Source organism: Dipodomys ordii, unplaced genomic scaffold (genome assembly GCF_000151885.1).
Source record: "Dipodomys ordii isolate 6190 unplaced genomic scaffold, Dord_2.0 Scaffold245, whole genome shotgun sequence".
NCBI classification, from domain to species: Eukaryota; Metazoa; Chordata; class Mammalia; order Rodentia; family Heteromyidae; genus Dipodomys; species Dipodomys ordii.
In genome coordinates this window covers 589899-607456 of record NW_012267461.1, presented here as the reverse complement: position 1 = coordinate 607456, position 17558 = coordinate 589899, and the positions used below count along the sequence as shown (strand labels likewise).

Below are 17558 nucleotides of genomic sequence, written 5' to 3'. Positions count from 1 at the left end.
TCTCATTTCTGCATACAATCTCTTCACACATTTCTTGCTAGGGGAGTCCACACCCTGGTGTTGCCACTTCTGTTCACCAGACCTATCACATACCTTATTCTACCTCCAGTGTTGTCTTGCTTCTGTTGAATTTTTTTAAGGCAGTACTGAATTAGGAATTCAGGTCTTCCTGATTACTAGATAGTGGCTGTACTATGCCATATCTCCAGCCCTCTTTTGCACTGGTTATTTTTGAGATAGGGTTTTACTTCTTGCCCAAAGCCAGGCCTAGACAGTGACCCTCTTGTTTTGCTTGCAGTTGTAGCTGGGATAACAGGCAGGTGTTATCATACCCAGCTTCTTCTAACTTCAAAAGTTTTTTTTGTCCTAGTGGCATGGGACTGTGATCCACCTGTTCTTAGCCTATCACATAGCTTGGGCTGACAGGTGCATGTCTGGGGGGAGGTGGTCTCAAAAACTTTTTTGCCCAGGCTAGCAAAGCTATGATCCTTCTATTTTCAATCTCTTAAGTATGTAGGATTACATAGGTAGATGTGAACTACTGGTACCTTGCCTTTGTTTTTAGGAGAAAATTCCACAGCTAAACCGTACTCTTGGTTGACTTTTGATTGTCTGTCATTTGTTGATTATTACAATCCTAAGATTTGTATGCTGTCATCAACTTTGTGTGTGTGTGTGTGTGTGTGTGTGTGTGTGTGTGTGTGTATGCGCGTGTATCAGTTTGCTATTGCTTAGAGGATGCTGGATTTGGGAAGTGAGGCTCCTGTGTTGCTTTTTCTGCACACGTGTTCTCTATACACACCTGGCTTCATTTTCCTGGCGCATTCCCGATAGCAAAGCTTTGTTTTTATAACACACTTTGCTCTGGAAAATTTCAGAGTGCTGTGCACACGAGCCATCCTTGCAGCCTGCCTGCCTCTGAGCTTAAGTAGGTGGTGGGTATTTTTATCCCCTTTTATTAAAGCACAGACAGAATTCTCTGCACAGGATCCCAGGGAAAGCAGAGCAATTTGGACCAAGCCTGTCTCTGCTCGGCTTTGTTTATTGGCTACCATAAAGCCCTTCCTGACAAACCCATGCACACAAGTTCATCCTTTGCAGATCTTCAAACACATGTATCTCAAGGGCTTCCAAGTAACTATAGAACCTTGAGTCTGAATGTAAATGGAATTTTAGATGAGTCTGAGTGGGAAATTGTTCTGAAAGAAACATTCAGAACTATGAGTTAGATTTTATCCATACTTTGGTAAAACTCATATACTAGTTCCTCTAAGAAAATAAACCTTTCCTCCCTCTGTAGTCTCTGAGTCCTTTGCCTATCCTTCTTTTGTGATATACTTATCCCTTCTTGATCCATCTTTTTGCTTTCTGCAGTTTCAGCGTCCTCTGACCAAACACGATCCAATGGTATTGCGTAGAAAATCACAATAATAATCCATAAGTTTTCAATGGCCTGGCATTTGGAGCAAGAGTATGATGGCATTTTGTAGCCTCTCACTGCATCCATACTTCTGTCCAGAGTATTCACACTGTGTATGCTACCCACCCATTACTCACTGGGGAGCTGCTTTGAGTGTCACAGTAACAGTTAAGATATCATGGTGCTTGTGTTAAGTAATCCTTACATTACATAATTGCCCCCAAAAGCAAAAGTAATAACATTGGAGATTTGAATATGCTGAAGAGAAAATGCACAGGGCATCCTTTACATGAAAAGATAGATAATCTTCTCCTACATTTGTGTCTATGTAGCTTGTTCCAATCCAGGCTTTAAGATATCCATTGGGTGTCTTGGAAACCTTGCCAATAACTAGGGGCTAGTGTGTATATAACTCACTGTACTTTATCCCATGGCTTTTCTGGGCAAGGTCCACCCTTTTCATCTCAGTGGATAAGTACTCAAAAATTGTTTTGGAATGGAAAGAAAGAAGTTAACCTTTATTGAACTGAACTGTCATGGAACCTAAAACTCTTTTGCTGAGACGTTTCATGTTGGAGCTTGAAAGTCATATGGGAGATAATTTTAGTTTGATGGGCCTCTCACCTGGATTCTGATACTGATGTGATTGTGTGGGAGAATGTCTTTCTGCTTGGCCAAGAATTTGGGCATGATAACTAAGAGAACATGATCCAGCCAACCCCTCCAAGAGACCAGTGGCAGGTGTCAACCTGCACAAGGCCCTTTCCCTTCCCCATTGATTGACAGTAGTGACAAGTTACTGACATCCCCAGAGAAATGCAAGCACCCTGTTTCTGTGCTGCTCGGATAAAAGATGCTTTACAGTAGAACTCCTTGTTACAATAAGGAATGCCAGTTTCAAGCTGCCCACTGCCTCTTCCCTGTTGTTCCCTTGCTCCCTTAAATGTTCAAGGAGCGAACAGAGCCTGCAAAACACAGATAATAGCAAGGAAGACAGAACAGATTTTTTTTTTTTCCTTGTGAGGAGCCTGAGTTAGCTGCAAGTCATCTTTCCTGTCTCTCATGGAGCACAAAGGAAAAGCCAGTCAGTAGGGTTCACTCAAATGGGCTGTTCCTCCAGTGACTCATGCAGGCCTGCAACCAGGAGCCAGAACCCCGCCAAACAAGGCTTTTGTTAAGTATGGGAGGGTGTGTTTCCTGGTATGATGGGCTCAGTCCCACACACTTGCTGAGCTTATTTTAGCTCAGCTCTGAAATGTGTGGGCTGGGTCTGCACGGAGCCTTCTCCTGTGGTCATGTTTTGTGTGGCTGGTGTTTAATGAGTGAGTGGTGCTAGCAAGAATACAGTATTGTAGTGCAATATTTTAGTGTAAGAGGATGAAAGCTTCCCTAAAGCAGCAATATCAGCAACTTTGCTCCATTCGATCAAGTCTAACCATACCCTATATAAAGAGTTTTAAGGCCCTAAGCACAGAGTATATGAAGACAGAGGGCATTGTCCCAAGCCTCAAAGATCTTAGAGTTGAATACTTGGTGCAGGGTGAGATGGAGACACATAGGACCAGACTGTAAGGCGATGGGAGTTGAAGGATGCCTCAAGGAGAAAACAGGTATCCTGGACCATGGCAGATCCGTGGGAGCCATTGCAGAAGAAAGGCATGACACTGAAAGGTAGAGGTGAAGTCTATGTTCAAGTCTAGGAGTCGTGCGAGCACTTTATGTCTTTGGTCATTCTATGTGTTCTCAATACATTGATATTCTCTCTCTTCTTTCTTGACAAATACATACTGGGAGTTTCACTTAAACCTATAATCCTAGCTACTCAGGAGGCTGAGATCTGAGGATCTCAGTTTAAAAGCTGACCTGGGCAGGGAAGTCTGAGGGATTCAGAATAAAGGTGGAAGTGGCTCAAGTAGCATGGCTCAAGTGGTAGAGCAGCAGCTGTGAAGGAAAAGCTGAGCAACTACAGGAGGCACTAAATACAAGTGCCAGTATCAGCATAGAACAACAACAGAACAGGCCCTTTATCAAGGGGAGAAGGGTAGACAAATGAAGTGTAGAAGATGGGGAGAAGGCAGCCAAGAATTCATTGTGTATACCACAAAGTGAAGAAGAGTAAGGGGAGGGATGTGTGGAAGGGAGGCGAGAAAGTTGAAGAGGGTGACACATGCATTGTATTCACACACTGCTTTGTTATGTGGTACCTCCTTTGTACAACTATGTGAAGATAATAAAAGGTGTGGGCTCACCTAGGGGTAGACAGGGCCCATGTTGTAAAGAGATATTAAGGAGTTAGGAGTTCAGAATTTGAAGCAGAAGACAGGTATGGCTGTCATTAGGTTTTCATAGTTGGCCCCTCGTGGTTGCTTGTGTGGATCTCTCTGAGGAGCCTGGGGGACATTTTGGAGCCTTGTCTCTTAACCTTAGAGAGCCATTCCCAGCAACAGAACAAAGCCAGGGACAGAGAGGGAGGAGAGAGCTGCACACATGTGAGATAAAGCAACTAAGTGGGGTCTGAAGAGTCGATTGGGATTCAGTAAGCTTGTGCTAGCCATGGGGATGATAAAGTCATCTTTGTCCATTTTGAGTTCAACCATTGACATGGGCAGGTCTCTTTAGGAGACAGTTGTCTGGAGACTAAGGAAATAGCAGGAACTCAATGATTTGGCAACAGTGAGAATGGAATTGCACACGAGTTCCATGAGTCACTGTGGGTGAGCACAAAGCGTAGGAAAATAAATACAGTTGAGAACAGAACCTTGGATAAGAAAACAAGTACACAAAGATACCCTGAACTATGCGGGCGAGATTAGGGGAATTGTTCCCCAAGTATTTCTTTTACTTTTTAGCGGGCTAATTCCTGCCCCCCTTTCTTTCCATCTTAATGGCCACCAAATAATTTTGAAGGTGTTTTTAAGGAATCCATATAGATCTCCTTTCTTCTCTGTTTTCTTCATTGAGGAAGGCTCCATTTAAGCTATGGCACAAATAAAAGGTCCTTGAAATGAAGACTTTACAAATTGTTGTGGTTTGCCTGTTTGTTAGTTTTATTTTTTTTATGTCATTAAGGCAGTGACAATTCTTTAGAAATAATTTTTTGTCATAGACAAATTGGAAAATGTAGTTTTTATAGTCATTTTGTTAGTTTTTGAATATAATGCAGCTCCACGGTATCACCCTTCCATTACATTGCCTGGCTCCATTTTTCATATGTACATTGAATATTGTAACTATATCCACCCAACCTTCCTCTCTCCATTCACCTGCCCCTCTATCCTTGACCTCCTCCTCCCTTTGACAAAACATTTCTGCCCATTGATAGTCATTTTGTAAGTTAGTTGTTCAGAGGAGTTACACCACTAGGATCCTCCCCTGTGTATACTATATTTTAGCCAATTTGTATATGCATGTGGCCCTGTATATATTTCTGTATGTGTTTCTAATTTAACCTAATTTACCCATAAGAGAGGAAACATGAGCCTTTAGTCTTTTATAAAAATTACATATCCAAAGAATTACCTTGGCAAGATCAAGTCTTTAATAGAGAGGAAAAATGTGGAATTAGAATGATTTTCAGTCAGCAAATTCTAGAAAACATGAACTTTCTTCCTTGGAAGGAAATGCCTTTCTCATGAGCAGCAGGACTCCAGGGACTCCAAAGTCCTGCTCTTTCTCCTACTTAATTCCTCCCTGCCTTAGTTTCCCTACCTGTATGACGGGAGGAATGGAATCTCCCCTGGACTCATGGAATCGTGATGGAAATTGATAAAAGCTCTTGGAAGACAGCAGCTCCTTTTGCATGGTCATTCTAGTGCTCTGAAATAAATAACTTACCTTCTTTGCCCCAGCCCGTTCTGCAGGTGCTCTGCTAGCTAGTTAGATTCCGTCCTTTTCAAGTTCTCTCGGCCAGCTGTTAATGGCTTGGTATTTAATGTCTTATCCTTTCGTTTGCCTTTTTTTCTCCCCTTCACGGTAAATCTCAGTCAAGTGCTTGTGTGAAGCTTGACCTTTTCCTAAAATATTGCCAAGGTGTTTCAGGATGTGTTTTTTGAGGTACCTGGTTCACTGTCTGTATGCATAAAAAGGCCTCTTGTAGCTCTCCCATGTGACCCCAGACAGCAGAGACTGTGGTGGTCCTTAGGCTTTCTCATGCAAGGCACAGAATGGAACCCTTTGAAGCAAAAATATTAGGGGTTTAGCTCTTTTTCCACACGGTGATATCAGTCTATCCTCTCAAGTCCCACTTGGGCAAAAGCATGATTGTCACTCTTAATATCCCGTATCTTCCCCTCTTCCCACTGTCCATGGAGGGCCATGTCCATTCTGATAGAGTCTGAGGAGTGTGCAGGATGAGCTCAGGGCTCCTGTACTGGTGAATGAATGCTGGAAAGTCACTATGCTGTGGACTAGGGAATGACCATTGTTTTACACCACTGCTCGACACCATTGATATACTACATCATTGGATGCAGACTCATCTCTGCTGAATTTGTGTAATAATTGTGCTTCTTCTATAATATTGTCCTCTTTTAGGAGTACAACACTGTAGAAATTTGGGAACTGTATCATTTTGAAGGAAGCTAGTTGTTACTGTACAGAAACAAGATTAATATTATATATGTGTGTATATATACATATATCCTCATAAGAAATCTCAACTGTATTGATGAAAACAAATATTTGTGAGATTTCTTATGAAAAATGGACTCACATAGCTCTCAGAGGTAGGGAATCCCAGAGATCTGCTGTCTGGAGGCTAGAAACCCAGGAAGCTAAGATATATCTCTTACTACCATATCTTACTACCATGAATCTCTCGATTCATGTCTGGAGGACTGAGAAGTAGCTGGTAGTTTAAATCCCAGTCCTGGGTCAAGAGAATGAAGGAGTGGCCTCTCCCACTTCAAGAAGTTTTATGGAAGGAAAAGAGAGCAGAATTCTCCCTTCTTGTGTTTTGTGCAGACCTTGGATGGATTGGCCGACTGGCTGAAGTTCAGTCACGTTGTAGCAGCCATAATACTGGGGGGAGGGTATTAATTCAAATATGACTTGTCCATGTGTAGGCCCATCAGCTTGACCCACAGGTTGCTCTCATGTACTGTATTCAACACTATGGTCTCCTGAAGCTAGATAGCATATATTAGCACCATAAGTGTGTGTGTCAGGCTGTGAGCTGGCGACATATGCCTGTTATCATAGATATTCAGGAGGCTAAGATGAGGAATGTCACAGAGGTCAGCCCAGGAGAAAAAGCTCATGAGAACCCATCTCATTAGAAAAAGTGGGCTATGATGGTAGTTAATTTACCGGCGTTGGGAAGCATAACTAGTAGAATCACAGGCCATGTCAGCTTATGGGAAAAAGCCAAGACCTTACTTCAAAAATAACCAGAACCCAAAGGAGTCAAGGTGTGGTCCAAGTGGTACAACTCCTGTCCAGCAAAGGCAAAGCCATGATTTCAAACCCCAGTAACACTAAGGGAGAAAGATGTGACCCACACTCAGTTGTGCATTGCTAACAGACATCACCAATTTGATCCTTGTTTCCAAGAAGTTCTTTTATTTTCCTGCTTATTTTTTTTCTATTTGGGCCAAGAAAGAGCCATGAGTTATACCTGTCAGAGGCTCGAGCAAGGACTATTATTTTCTTCCACCAGAGGAGGTATCAAGGACCAAGGTTCTGGCTCTTCAGCTCTTGGCTATTTCAGTGAAGGCACGTAGGATCAGAGTAAATAGATATCAGCAAGATTATGTTTTAATTATAATCCAATGCCAGGAGGCTCCTCTATCAGAAACCCTTATTTACTGGAAGTTCAAACTATGTTGTCTTTTGGTTAAACATCTCATGAGTTGAACCTGGCAGAGCCTTCCAACTTTCAGGAAGTGACATCTCTTGCACTTCCTGGGAACGTTCATAACCTAAGTAAATAAACTTTCACTGCAAGTTAAACCTTAACCCAAAAGGGACATTTTGGAGAGAAAACAAAAATACTGTATACATCTTATTTATATTCTGCTCAACATTTTTATGACTAACATTTATTGAATGCTTAGTGCATGCCTTGCATTGTGCTGTGTTTTATGGGAATCCTCTTCCTATGTCTATTTCCACTCAGTTCTTCTAGATAGAAGTTATATTTATTCTCATCGTAGCAGGAGAGGCCCAGACACATGAAAGGGCCTTTCGGGTGATCACACTTGAGTTTCAGGGGCAAAATTCTATCCCCAGTCCTTCTGTACTCGTAACTGCTTTGTGCTAACATTTTACCTGGTTTACCAATCAACCTTGGTGCACTAAAATATCAACTAATTAGATTCCACATTAACTGACATTTTCCAATGACCCAAATCTAATTCCATTAAAAAGATGCCAAGCATAAGGCTGGGTATGGTGGTGCAGACCTGTAATCTCACTTACTTGGGGGGCAGAGATAGAAGGATTAAGGCAAACAATTCCACTCCAAATCTAACACCAAATCAAAGCAAAAAGTGCTGGGGGGCATGGTTTAGTTGGTAAAGCTCTCATGTAGCAAATGTGAGTCCCTGAGTTCAAACCTCAGTACTACAAAAACAAATAGAAACAGCATTATCTCTCATTACCGTGGACAAATTATATTTTTATTGTGTAATGACTTTATTGGCCTGGAGCCTTACTACCAATGATTAGCTTAAGCCATTCTGGGGGATGTCTTGTTTGAAGGTACTGGTGTTTTTAATGAGGAAATTGAGGTCTAGGGTAATTATAAGGTGGTCATAGTCTCAGAAGTCACATTGCTGTTGGGGTAGAAGTACCAAGATTTGTATGCAGGCCAACCTGGCTGCAGAGCCTCTGGTGTTTTGCTAATACATTGGGCTCCTGGGATAGGACACAGTCACTTTGCTGAATTGGCAGACTCCGGGTGCTTTGGGAGTGATTTTTTTCACCCTAACATTAGCAAATACTCCCTTCCCCATGTCCAAAAAAGAAAAGCCCTTAGGGAAGGTGAACAAAGCATTGGACGAGCTGCTGTGTTTTTCCAGTGTGGACTTCACACTATTTTTAGACTTGGTAGAAAAGACCATCCAAGTTGTATTAAGTCAGACTCCAGGGGCTGAGAAGGTTTAATGCCTCGGATCCCAGCCTGAAATCTCAGAGGTGGCTACATCGTCTGTGTTGGCTGGCCTCGGGACTGTTGGGCTGCGAGGGAGCACCAGGTTCATCCCTCTTCTCACCTCATTCTCACCTCACTCTCCTACCTACAAAGGGTTCTGAACTTTTATCACCTTCCCACACTGTTTCACCCTCCAGAGTCAAGCCTTTGAGAAATACCAGGGCTAAAAATAGAAAAGTCAAGGTTTTCTAAGGGACAGGAAGATGATTCTTCTGCAGAGGTATAAATACACACTTGAATCTGAGATTTCATGAATATCTAACCCAGACCCACCCTCTATCCTCAAATAGTTCTATTTTTGAGTTGCTGTGCAGGGGACTTCATCCCTGCTCTGGCATTTTCCATTGGGTAAATCCTTTGGAGTGTGGATAGGTGATTTAACCCCCTGTTCAGCAATTTTGCAGTTAAAATGTCCTTTCTTGGCCTTATTTATCTCCCCTTCAAAGGGCACCAGTTTCCCAAGACCATTGTTAACAAACCAATTTGTAATGCCAGAGTAACAGTATTCTAGATTGCATCGAGACTTCCATCTCCGTGTTCCCCTAGTCTCTGGAAGTTACACGAAGTCTCTTTTAACATAATGAGGATCTTGCAGAAAGCTTTTCAGCATATCAAAAGTTATATGCCTCTTAGAAAGTCCCCAGGAAAAAAAAGATCATTCCTCATGTGCCTGCCTGTGTCATCTGTCATTCTGTTTTCAGTCAAGTAATCTTCCTCTGTAATAGTCTGCGTTCAGTGGGGCAAAGAGGTTAAAGGATGCAAAAACAACTAACAATTTTCTATGAAGAGTAAATACCAGCTCATCAAACATTTGCTAGCAAATGTCATGGTGACTCCTTAACACCCGAAATGAAGTGTTTAGCTATCCTAACAGTAAAGGAAATCTCAGGATCTAAAGTCTACTACAGGCACAGTCTCCAATCTTTTTTAAAGTGTGTGTGTGTGTGTGTGTGTGTGTGTGTAGGGCCTGGACTCTATCCCTGAGCTTTCACACTCAAGGCTAATACATTTGGCAGGAATCTTACAACTCAACCAGTGCATGTTATTTACAGGTATGAAACCTGGACCCAGATGTTGAGATGACCTTGTCAAAGTCATAGGGCAGCTCTAGAGCTCATTCTTCCTTCTTGTTCCTTAGTATTTATTTGCTGTTTTGCACATCTTATCTTTCCTGAGACTCCTCGGTTGATTCAAAACTCACATTATTAGCCCATGGAAAAGAACTAATGCATTCAGTGTCCTGCTGTGGCTGTACCATACTCCCCAAGGTTCATGCTGGCTTGATCCCCATTGTAACAGTATTGAAAAGTGGTGTAGCTCATGACTATAATCCCAGCTACCCAGCTACATGGGAGGTACACATAGGAACATCATGGTCCAAGGCCAACAGCAGGCGAAACACAAGACCCGATCAGAAAATTAACTAAAGCAATAAAGGGGCTGGAGTGTGGCACAAGTGATGAATTCTTCCTTAGCAAGCATGTAACCCTGAGTTCAAGCCCTGGTACCACACCCCTCCCCACCAAAGGAGCAGTATGTGGAACCTAGTTAGGTCAGTGGAGGTGTGCCCTGGGGAGGAAGTATTGTTGGTGTCTTGAGGTGAGTTCTGTCATGAGAATGGTTGCTCTTTCTCTGGCTTCCTTCAAGCTAGGTGATCTGTGGATCTCATTCAACCCCACGATGATTCCATCTGCCCTATGGGATGGAGTCTAGAAGCCTTCTCTAGAGCCTGCAGATGCTACTGCTTTGTTCCTCAAACTCAAATTGGGAGCTAAATAAACTCCTTTTTCTTCACAAAGAACCCATCCTCAGGCATTCTGTCACAGCAATGGCTGATGGACCAAGTCCACAGGCAACGAGTCACAAAAGGCTCTTGCCTTCTTTTTATTTTAAAAGCCTAAGTGTGTAGGTTATGGTTGCTTTCAAACATAGCCGGCTTATAAAAGAATTAGATAGCAAATGAATAGAATCCATCCCACCCTCAACCCTGAAAATATCTTTGTATTTCAGACCAGTGAGTTGCTTCTTTTCACATAAAAAGCAGCATCTCATTGTGTTAAAAATAGTGTGCTTAAAGACAATTTAAAATCCTGTGCTTAAAAACAATTTGGTTTTTTTTTAGCACCTTTCTATTTTTATCTCATTGAAAGTATCTCGAAATTTCATTTATAAAATCATTGCCTGTTAATTCCATTCTTTTTTTTCTCAACAAGCATTATTGTCTTCCTTAAAAGGCAGCAAAATAAAAATCTCATCCTCTTTGTTTTTATTTGCTTGTTTTTTAAGACTCTGAATAAAGGATGTTATTCTTGAGACTTAGCTCATCAGTACAATGAAGTACAAGCTTAACATTCCTAGACACACAATTGGGATGGGTCCACTGCATAAGTGATGAATATAGTCATCCTCTGGGGTTGAACTCAGTTTTCAGATGACCCACCTTGTAGGTGTATTGCCTAGAGCTGGACCTCAAAAACTAGTTGCTGGGCTCTTAGTTTTCTATCAACTTGTAGGTAAACCAGTTGCCCTTTTGACAGCTCTTTCCTTCCCAAGGGTCAGATGACCTAGGGCCCTTTGTGGTGGGGAACCTTCAGTCCTAAAAAAGTGTGAGAGGAAAAGCATTAGTACTGCATACTTTATCTTCTCCTCTAATATGGGAACATCCTTCAAAGAAGAAATCATGCATCTCACATCCACAGAAGTCTTTTCATCCTTTCCTGTGATCAAATTGTTCTTAATTCCTGGTTTACCATTCCTTGCTGCAAAGGAAGAACCTTAAAGCATGTAAGACAGTACAGCCTTGTAATCCCAGCACTGGAAGGCTGAGGCAGAAAGACAAGACAGTTTGAGGTAGCTTGGGCTGCATTGTGAATTCAAGGTCAACCAGGGCACATATTTAGAACCTCTCACAAAAGAGAAGACAATGCAAAACAAAACAAGGAGCATAGGGTAATGGCATGCCAGACTCGCTGGATTGGACTCTGGCTTGGACTCCTGGCTCCCACACTTCCCTTTTTGGTTTTGTCAGTTGTAAAATGCGGATAAAAATCTTCCCTTGGTTGTTATTGATTCAAAGATTTCAGATTGGGAAAGCTCTTAGACGTGTTCCCGGCACTGTTACCTTCCAGGTGCCATTGAAGCTTTGGGATCTGAAATCTTTTCCTAGGTTTTGATATAGTTAGTGAAAATGATTGATCAACTGGATCCCCAAGGCTCTTTTCTAGATCTCTCTTAGAATTGTCAGGCTATGGGAGAAAAGATTAGTATGCTGCTATTGTCAATAAAAATAAGAAGTAATAGACACCTTTTATTAAGCCCATACTATATGCCTAGTTCTTTTATCATGTATCATATATAGACAATTGAACTGATGCTTATTAACTTTATATGTTTATGTATTTTTGCAAGTGATGAAACAGGTCAATTTAATTATCGGAGGGCCTGCTATAGAGCATCCTATTTGCTATTTGAATGCAAGTATATTCAACTGTGACCATTGTACTCCCTGCCTTCTCCTTCCTACTTCTTCCTAGAGAGTGGTGGGAAAATGTGAGGGAGGCAGAGAAGAGAGCTGGGGAGAGGGGGAACAGAAGAGGAGAAGAGAGGAGAGGAAGCCACAGAAAAGGAGAGCAACAATTAACACCTCCTGGTGTACTTGGTGTAATAAGTGGCATAACTCACTTAAGCCACAGCAGTCCTGGCAGGCCGCCAGTGGTGGTGGGATGAGTGGCAAGGGGGCTATGATCATGTGGCCAGATGTTCTCATGCTATCACGCGGCCAGATGTTCTCAACCTTTAAGGCTGTCTGTGCACCTGCCATGGGCCCATGGGACTGCAGGTCACGATCCGGGTCTCTGTTGAAGGCAGAGTAAGGCTAACCTTGGTGAGTAAGTGGAAGAATTAAATTTTCAAAGCAGGAGTCATCAGGAAATGACCTCTGCTTCTGATAGCAATGAAAGCCTGCTGCTTGCTGGCTCAGCTACACTGGGGGCTTCCAGTGCCCACTTGGGGCCACCTAAATTAAGCTCATGATGAAAAGTGTCATTTCTGCAGGCTTGACCTTCCTTATTTATACAAGGAAGCCATGATGCTGAGCACCCACCACCAAACACTGCCTTTCATCTGCGGGCCTCCTTTCCTCTTCCTATGCCAGTGAGAATGAGGCCACACTGGGTCTCACTTTTGTGGAGCTGTCTCAGCTCCAGTAAAACCTGGAGCATCAAGTACCCATAAGACCACATTAGACCTCAAGGCCATGCTTCTGTAGACTTGTCAGTTTCCTTGGCTCCAAGTGAGACTGACATCTGATGTCCTGTTGGCTGCCAGCACTATCCACCCTTGAGGGAGTTCCCAGCTCTCTCAATATAAATAGCCTTATGGCTGGGGTCAGAGCTTTACCTTTACTGCTCTCTCTGCCAGTAGCATCTCATTGCATGCCAGTAGCATCTCAGGGAAAAGTTTCATCACAGCCCATCTTTCTAGAAACACTGCACTGGGACAAGGCTTTCTGTCTCATCACTTCCACCTTGGCCCATGTCTAGGTTAACTATCCTTTCCCATGAAGCATGTTATGAGATCATCTCTGAAGCCTAGGGGCATGGTAGAGGAGATTTTGTTTCACTTATTTATTTATCTATTTATGTACTTATTGTGTTGTCCTGGGGCTTGAACTAAGGGCCTGAGCACTGTCCCAGAGCTTTTCTGCTCAAGGCTAGCACACAACCACTTGAGTCACACTTCTACTTCCAGCTTTTATGGTAGTTAATTGGAGATAAGAGTTTCACGGACTTTCTTGTCCAGACTGGGTTCATACCTCAGTCCACAGATCTCAAGCTCCTGAGTAGCTACGATTACAGGCCTAAGCTACCAGTGCCTGGCTTCCTCCTCCTCCTCCTTTTCTTCCTCCTCTTCTTCTTCCTCCTCCTCCTCTTCCTCCTCTTCCTCTTCTTCCTCCTCCTCCTTCTCCTCCTCCTCCCCCCATCTTTTTTTTTTTTTGTGAGCTAAGAAAATCAGTCTCAGAAAGACAAAGGTGAGTTGCTCCCCATTGGCCTTGGGCTGGACTTGTACCCTGAGACCCTCTGCACACACATATTTTGCAGCCAGTCCGTGCCCTTACTTTTTGTGGGAGAACACAGCATTTTCTGATCTTTAGATCTGGCTGTGCTTTTCTGAAAGTGTGACTCACACCCACTTGTTACTGATGTTGATATTCAGAAAGGTTAAAGATGGAAGAGCTTGGCATAAGTTAATGATGGCCTTGTAAGACAAGAGGGCATAATTCCTTTTGGTTTGGCCAATGTTTAGTCACTGGAAAGTCCACTCCACTCAGAGAGAAGAGTGGACTTTCATCCACATGACAAGCAGTGGGGCTCTACTCCAAGCTTCCTTCCTAAGCTCCCTTCCTATTGTTCCCTCCTCCTGGACTTCCAGGGTCTGAAATCCCACCATCCTGGATCTTGAAATATAGAGATCCCATTAAAATAAAAGTTCTTCCATATGGGTGTTTGTATATTAAAAAGATTACCTGAAATACAGATACAAAAAGGTGATTAAAGTCCAGACAGCTGGGATACAGGGAGGGGCTGCAGAGATGGTCCATTAGAGGAGAGTGGTATCTGGAGTTGATCCAACCCTGGGAAACACAGGATGGGTAGGCTCTGAGATACCATGAGCTGAGTTTGTAGGTTTGTTTGAGGCCTTCAGAGCCATTCAGGTTGCTTTGACCTCCAGTCATCTGGGCCTAGGAATGTAAAACAAGTGGTTAATGATCTCAGTGTTCCCCACTTACTGCTGTCAGAGAAGAGAGAGGCCCCTGGGGACATAATCATGGATACTATGTCCAAAGTTGGAATGAATCATGTATTCAGGAAAGTGTGGCTTCTGCCAAGTTATTCTTTGAAAAAGTGAAAAAATTAGAGGTGACAGAGGATCTGTGTATAAGGATGTGAGTGAAGAACCTTTAAGGTCAGGAGGGCAGGTACAGAGCTCACCCCAACACCAGCACATGGGGACAAAGACCTAGGGGACCCCAAAGGCTGGTAGGGGTTCAGAACCAATATTCTAGAGTCAAGATACATGCCAGGGAAGGCCTGACTATTTGACCTACAGCTGCTAAAGTATATGGGAGCATCCTTTGGATGCCATCTCAAAAAATACCTGTTTTTACTAGGAGGTCATGCCTGTAATCCTAGCTACTCAGGAGGCTGAGATCTGAGGATCATGGTTCAAAGCCAGCCTGAGCAGGAAAGTGTGAGACACCTATCTCTAATCAACCACCAAAAAGCCAGAAGTGGAGCTGTGGCTAAATGGCAGAACACCAGCCTACCCCAGGACTGGCACCAAACAATAGAAATGTCTGTTTATGGTTTCTTTAGCAAATGTTGACTGTGTGCAGGACCTGTTCAGGGCATGTTGGCTCATTCCATAGTTTTCAAGGGGCTTCTTTTCTTTCCCATCTTATTCCTCCAGCTAGCGAGACCTGCAATGACTTCCACCCGATGTTCTTCACCCATGACAGATCCTTTGAGGAATTTTTCTGCATCTGTATCCAACTCCTGAACAAAACCTGGAAGGAGATGCGGGCAACTTCCGAAGATTTCAACAAGGTAAGGTGGGCCTGAGGAAGAGGCAGGAGCCTGAATTCTCTGGGGGACTGCATTCTCCGGGGCTCTGGCACCCCCAGGGGCACTCAGCTCATGGAGAAGGGGGCTGGCGGTGAGAGAAAGAGGAAGATGGCTTTTCCATTGTTTCCAAGTGGCAGCATTCGCTAGGGGATGTCTGCCGTAGCCACCAGCAGCACTGCATAGAGGAACCATGGTGAGGGTGAACCTTTTCCGTCATGGCATGCGGGGATCTGAGTTGGTGGCGCAAGCTCAGTTGGGGAGGGACTGTCTCCCATTTGTACAAGAGACAGCATGGATCCCCGTGACCCAGGAGACTGCTCTGCTCCATCTGTTGGTTTCTCTGTAGCTTGTGCAGGTATGGAAATCTGTAGATCTTTCCTCAAAAAGAAATTTTATTAAAACACAAGATCTGTTTTCAGGGAATCGAGTAAGTTTATCTGAAGCAGTTCGTGGTTTAAATAACAGTTAAGTCCTTGCACTGAAATATTCTTTGGTTTTCTACCTTATAAAATTTCTCTCAAGAGTGTGACTGGCACATTTCTCACACTGTGTGTGGAGAGAGAGGTGGTGAGCAACTGAAAGAAACGAGAAGCTCAGCCCATGCTTTTGCACAGGAACTATCTACCTTTTGATTAAATAACAGTAATTCCATGGTTAATGTTAACTGGTTGTAACCTTGGGCAGACATAGGTTAGCCTTTAATATCTTTTTCCCAAGTGATGGTACTCAGGGCCTCACACTCATTCAACTTGCTCATCCAGCTGCCGTGCTCTACCACTTGAACCATACAAGTCTGGCTTTTTGCTCTTTTCTTGAAGATAGAGTTCCATGGACTTTTCTGCACCTGCCTAGCTTTGAACCCTTATCCTTCATAATTCAGCCTTCTGAGTAGCTAGGATCATAGGCATGGACCACCAGTACCTTGCTTAGCTCTTAATACTCTTTTTTATTTTTTAAGCATGGGTCCTGGGGCTTGAACTCAGTGCCTGGGTGCCGACCCTGAGCTTGTTTGTTCAAGGCTAGTGCTCTACCACTTTGAGCCACAGTTCTACTTGAAGCTCTTTTTGGTAATTCACTGGAGAAAAGCATCTCACAGGCTTTCCTGCTCAGGCTAGCTTCAAACTATGAGCTTATCAGCCTCCTAAGTAGCTAGGAATATAGCCCTGGATTACTGGCACCTGGCTTTCTTCTGGCACTTTTAATTTGCTCCTGAATGTGGGGTGGGACTCGATGTGACTAGCTCCATCACTCTGGCACACTCTCCTGGTACTAAGGATCAAACCTACTCTGTAAAGGTCACAGAAAGAGGCCCAAATGATGCCCCTCATGGAAGATACTGCCAGAGAAGCAGCCCAGGGCTGCTGGGTATCTGAGCAGCTGTGCCAAGATAGGCATAATTCAGGGTCAGTGAAGAAAACGGGCACATTGATTCGTTTGTGATACAACCCCAGCCGTCTCTTCCTACTTCACTTGATGATGAGAGCCTTTGCAATTCAGGCACAAATCAGGCCCAGGCAAGAGGCAGCTTTTGTACGTACAATCAAGCCAGAGAGAGAGAGAGAGAGAGATAAATCATTCATCTTTGAAAGTGACTAAGGCCACTTTGCCCTGGACCAGCAAGACTCTGTCTTGCTGTGTGAATGTGACCCAGTCCTGAGCTTTCTGTGTAGGGACACATGTTCCCCTGGGAGAAGGTTGCTCATGACCATTGTGGACTGTTGGTTTCTTCCGTCAAATTAGATACCAAAGAACGGTCACATGTGTGGGTTTTTTTCCCCCGGCTTACTTTATGAACTGGAAAAGTATTATCATTTCTATGTATTTTATCACATGTGTTGCTTTGCTCTTGCTGTTGTAGTTACTTCAGACAGCAGTGAATTTATTCCTTTAGTTCAGAAAGCAGAACCATGTCTATGCTTTTAGCTTATTTCTTTTTAAAAAAAATTTTTTTATTGTAAAAATACTGTACAGAGGGGTTACAATTACATGGGCAAGGTAATGAGTATATTTCTTATCAAGCATTGTTGCCTCCTCCTTTGTTTCCCCTTCCCATTCCTTCCCCCCACCCCTGGCCAAAGTTGTATGATTATTTCTTTTTGTTGTTGTTGTTTTGTTTGACATTACTGGGGCTTGAACTCAGAACTTTGAGCTCTTCTCTTGCTTGTTTTGCTTGCTCATGGTTGGTGCTCTAATGCTTGAGCCACACCCCCAGCCTGGCTTTTTTGCTGATTAGTTGAAGACAGAATATCTTGGTTCTTGGTCCTCTCTACCCTGACTGGTTTCAAATGTAGATTCTCTGATCTCAGTTCTCTGAGTAGCTAGGAGTACAGGCCTGAGCCACAGGTGCTGAACTTCAATGCTGGAG

The 17558-nt window shown here is 43.3% G+C and overlaps 1 protein-coding gene across 1 annotated transcript in view; it reads left to right on the top strand.

Moving 5' to 3' along the window:
- The window catches only part of Elmo1 (engulfment and cell motility 1), a 418449-nt gene that overhangs the window by 249325 nt on the left and 151566 nt on the right, over positions 1-17558 (top strand). The window contains 1 exon segment of the mRNA XM_013036055.1: positions 15039-15175. Coding sequence (XP_012891509.1) covers positions 15039-15175 — 137 coding nt within the window.